The 5,127-nt window shown below is 40.5% G+C and overlaps 1 protein-coding gene across 7 annotated transcripts in view; it reads left to right on the top strand.

Annotated features, from left to right (window-relative positions):
• ZFAT (zinc finger and AT-hook domain containing) overlaps positions 1 to 5,127 on the top strand; it is a 226,156-nt gene that overhangs the window by 194,644 nt on the left and 26,385 nt on the right. For 6 of the 7 annotated variants that reach the window (XM_025202075.1, XM_014519165.2, XM_025202076.1 and 3 more), the window contains 2 exons: positions 743 to 861; positions 4,711 to 4,837. In XM_025202075.1, the coding sequence (XP_025057860.1) occupies positions 743 to 861; positions 4,711 to 4,837 (246 nt within the window). Of the gene's footprint in view, positions 1 to 742; positions 862 to 3,409; positions 3,530 to 4,710; positions 4,838 to 5,127 lie in introns of those variants that run through there. The other variant, XR_003093659.1, reaches the window with a different exon arrangement.

Genomic DNA, 5,127 nt, shown 5'->3' with positions numbered 1-5,127 from the left:
CTGAGGAAAAACTCCAACAGAAAACAGTGAGAAGGCTGAAAAGAGGAATTGAAGGGTGTGGCAGAAGGCAGAGGGACTAGTGCAGTGGTTTTCAACCTTTTTTAGGGTCAAGGCGCCCCTTGGAAAATGCCAGCTCATAGCTTTCATTTGTTTTTTGACTACAGAAAAATAATAGAGCAATTCTTCTGCTGAAAAGAACTCAGGAAGACTGCAACAAGTCAGAAAGTTTTTTACACTATTGACTCCTATTTGAAATCTCTTGAGTTTAACTTGCAAGTCACGTGCAAGTGTTTGCACATCTATCAGTGCTACTATTATGTGGCACCCTGGACCTCCCTTAAAATTGTCTTGCGGCATCCCTGTTTGAGAATCACTGGACAAGTGTATCTGTTCTGCACTACCACACAGGGATATTTGAGCAGTGTTGTGGATTTGTTACTCCTCCTTAGGCACACGCGCTTTTGTGTTAAAAATTGTATCAAACATTGTAATGGCACTACTGGTCAGATTATATTTTAGAAGTGTTCAGCACAAAGAAAGCAAAGGGAAGAAGCAGAATCATCTGTCAGCTTCTGCGGCTGCCACCAATGAGGTACATCTGCTCAACAGAGGAGGTGGCAAACTTGAATGGGTCTCATGACTTTATTATACTCCAGTAATATAATGGCACTAAGGGTATCCAAGATCATTGCAGTAAAGGATAATAATGCCAAAAATATCTTCTCATTTTTTTTCCCCCCAGGTGGCATTAAGTGCCCTGTTTGCAGTTTCGTGTATGGTACAAAATGGGAATTTAACAGACATCTTAAGAACAAGCATGGACTGAAGCTAATAGAACAGGATGGGGAGACAAAGTGGGAGGTAAAAATAAAGTTGCCACAGCTTTGCCCTAACATTTCCAAAATTTCTGCAGAGGTATAGAAAGGAATGAGTGCAGAAATATGCTATGGACATCTCTGTGCAGTAGAAACATTTCTTCTCTCTATTATCGCTGTCTTGAATGCATGCAGTGCAAAGGCTTTTAAGCTTGACTTTAATATCTAGCAGGATTAACAAGGTCATAAGTGGTTATTACTTCTCACTACTGCTTCTGAGCTTCTACATTTACTTGCTGGAAAAAAATAAAAGTTTTAGGAAATAAATGTAAAGCTGAAAAGTCTGATTTGAAAGTTTATGCTATGTTTTTAAAGAAAGGTTTGTCTGTAAAATCATGTGATCTGGAAAGGTCTGAATTCATAAACTAATCAACGGAAATGGAGCACTGGACTGAGAAATAAAAGCAACAACTTTTATCTTGTGTCTGTGCTTAAGGAGCATGTTGAAGCTAATGCTTTATTACCAACAACTCCAGTTGTTCAAAATCATGACTCAAGACTCCAAAAATCCAGATTTTGTTTTTTCTTAATGTGGCTCATTTGTCTTTTGAACTTTTAGAATTGATATTTGCAAGCTTTCCTCCACAATGAAGAAGGTAGATCCTATTCTGTTTTCTCTGAATGTAAGATGGGGTTTTTGTGCAATCACTTGGCTGCATGAGCAGGGTTTTTTGCAAAAACATCAGACTACCATGCAACTTACAGTAAAACATAAGAGTTGGCAGTATTGTGAGTGGCAGTCTTTTCCATTGGTCTCAGTGGGATGTGGTTGAGTTTCATTGACTTCAGTGGGCTGCATATTTTTGAACAGCTCCTCAGATGGTATAATTTGTTGGCATTCCCTTTACTGCTAGGAGGATCTGGCCCTCCATTTTGTGGAATGAGGTGGAACAAACAAGATTATTTGAGATGTTGATCAAATTGCTTGCTTGTCCTGGGGTGGCCCTTCAAGTGACAGATCTGAGGCTACCTATCTTGGCTTCATGTTCTCATATGAAAAAGATTTGGCATTGAATCCCAGTATGAACCCATCATAATGCACTTTATTGTATTGTGACTCCAAAACTGAAGACCCTGGGTTTCCAGTTCCAATTTTGATGCAGCTGAAATGACACTTGAAAAATTGTTCTTGCAGCGCTCTTCTACCAAGCCATTCACTATGCAGAACTTTTGTGGGATCAGAGAGGCTTCTGTTATTTTATGGCAGAATCTCAAAAAACTTCAGCAGAACTAACTCCGAATTCAAACTTCCAGCCTGAAGTTATAATCTAAACTCTGGTCTAAACCTACTGCCAGGCCTTCCTATTGCTTTTTTGGTTCACTGGTAATGATAGTATAGCAGTCTCTTCTTTCGTTTGAAGAGCCATTTGAATTTTGTGGCTAAATGATTTCCAGTTTAAAAGGTTTTTGACAAAATATTATGGTACTGATAGCAAATTATTAATGGTATAAAGCCTACTCTTATACGAAACATGTCAGCAGAAGGCAGGCTTACTTAATGCATATTAATTCAAAGCCCCTATAGTTCACACATGCAAATAGGCAAATGGATTTTTTCCCCCCTAATTTTTAGTAGACAGTTAATAGCGGTGCTCTGTAATGATATCATAATTTATTCCATTTACAGAATCTATTAGATTATATTTACTTGTATAAAATGTATTATTAAAAAACTTTTCATTTGCCAAAAAATGGCTTGATCTATTGTTTAAATCAGTGAAAGTTTTGAGATTTTTTTTTTTGCTTCAATCAAAGTTGTATATGGTTTTATCATAAAACGATAGAGGAGCAATAATTCTATTTCCTAGTTTGCAAAATTCATTACATTACAATGAGTCTCCTGGCCATTAGTATAAATTAGCAAGCTTCTCCTAATAGTTGAGTACAGAGACAAATTTGATTAGCTGTTTGTTTTGGGGGTTATGTCTGTACCCTAGATCAGGACTTAGCCCATGGAGCAACATCATCCAGCCTACAGAACTCCCCCTCGGTCTGAAAATTTGGCATTGGGGGAGCAGTGGCAGTATTAATTTCTATTTCCCTACTGGCAAATATCCATCCTTGTGGGGAGCCCTGCAGGCCAGCTAACATGACCCTGCATGTTAGATGTGGCAGCACAGGGTGGGATCCAGGTGGCAACCCTGTGGATCCAGCCCAGACACCAGTGCCATACTACTTGTCTAGCCTGTGGGGCCATCACTGCCCTGTGATCCCTTGCTTCTGCTGCTGAAGGCATTAAAGGCCAGGACAGCTACACACCTTTTAATTTTCTTCATGATGCCTGTAGCTGTGAGACAAAAGTCCTGTGGTGCCCGCATCTCTGCATGCTGTGTCATTTGCTGTTTATAGTTCCTGCCCAGTTGTCAGCGACTATTACAATTTAGCCCATTGGCTTAGAAAGGAGGTAGGGAGAAGAATTGTATCTCAGAGTCAGGAGGATGCTCCCTGGGCTGCCTCTCTCTAGAGATGATGGAGCTTTTGAGTATTTAAGTTCTATCCCTGCTAAAACATGCCTATTTCTATTAATTCTTCAGAATTGATGCTTCTGCCAAAATGGAGCATTTATCCAGGTATTCCTCATTACATGGCTCTCAGACAGGACTAATAAAGTGAGGGCATCTCTTTAAACTCTTCCTCTTCAAAGGATCCCCGAGGTGAGAGGTTCTTTTGAGCTCATGTTGAAGAAAATAAGATGAAAACCATCTCGCTGAGTGCTCAGATAAGTCCACTGCAACAGCCAAGCTCCAGAGCTCCCCCATTATTGAGAAAGTCTCACTCCTTCACTGTGGAGTTGGTTAGAGACTCAAAACCTTCCTTAGCCCAAAAGTTCAGGGAAAGAAGGGAGAAAAGACACTAGTCTCAGGGTGACTAGATCTCCTTCACCGACACCAAGTAGGTCCAAGTACTGAAGTAATTCCCAGTTCAGATGGGAATGTGCTTGATACCTTGGCACTCAACTTAGGGTGCTTCATGGGCAAATAGCTTGTCTCCCTACCAGCACAGAAGCAATCAGCACTGAAACACCTACTACCAGCATATAAGTCTTCTGTGCTAGCACTGAAAGTCCAGGCACTAATACTGAAGCACCTTTTAACCCCTGTCTTTATGAAATGAGAGAGCATCTTAGGTGCCCAGGCACAACCTTAGCAGAGGCTGCTATTCAGTAAGACTTGATTGCACATACCAGAAGTGAATACATATAGAAGTTAACTGGGTTTTGGGGTTTTTTTGTGACACAAAGGCTGCTTGCAAACATTAAAAACAAACCAAACAAAAAAAAGCACTTTACTGGAAGAAGCAGCACGTTGCTTTGACCCAGCTCTGCAGCATCTGTATAGATCAGGCACTTCAGCAGGGCTTTTTGGCACTTTTATCTAAAGCTGAGTCAATCAGCTATTAGGTAGATAAAAGCACCAAAAAACCCCACAGAAGTGCCTGATCTATACAGATATTGGGTGAGCCGGGTCCGACTAACGCACTGCCTCTTTTGGGCATGCGCTGAGCTCGACACGGGGGCATCGTAGAGTTTAAAGTGAAGCCCTGTTCTTGGGGGGCGGTTTAACGTCTGCAAGCAGCCAAAGGGTCACTGTCTAACTTCAAAGGAACCCTGCTTGCAAGTATCTGGAAGTCTAAAAGAGGTATTGGGGCATGAGGTGACATTTCGACCGCAGTGAAAAGCAACAGTAAGCTCCTGCCAAAAGCAGCAAAGAGCAATCCCTCATACTATCTGCTGCTAGAAATCTGTTGTTCAGTTTTACTTCATTTTAACTCTAGATACCGATTGCCCTCTCATTTTCAAAGGTTGAAATAAGATCAATGGTTTCTCTTTTATTAGTTAACAACAGAGATTTCTGAAGAATCGTCCCCTCACTATCTGCATATCACAGAAGCTGAAGAAGATGTTCAGGGAACTCAAGCTGCTGTAGCTGCTCTGCAGGACCTAAGATACACTTCTGAGAATGGTAAGGGATCCCTTTTAAGTTTGAAATGATGTGGTTTATTTTTTTCATTAAAGCTCCCAATTCTTACGAGTACACCTGACAACTTTAAACTTCATTCTGACATATGAATTTTACTGTGGTATTTTCAGTAAAATTACAAAGTAGTAATAGTATAGTGTGCTTAAACTTTTTAATAACATTCACTGTACTTCTTAGAGGCAGCATGCAGGTTTGACACCCAAAGTGTGATCTATCATGATTAGGTTTTTGTTCATTTGGGCTGCTGTAACACATGCAGGCTGTCTTTTAGC

This window comes from Alligator sinensis, unplaced genomic scaffold (assembly GCF_000455745.1).
Source record: "Alligator sinensis unplaced genomic scaffold, ASM45574v1 scaffold651_1, whole genome shotgun sequence".
Classification (NCBI taxonomy): Eukaryota; Metazoa; Chordata; order Crocodylia; family Alligatoridae; genus Alligator; species Alligator sinensis.
This window is presented reverse-complemented; position numbering and strand designations above follow the sequence as displayed.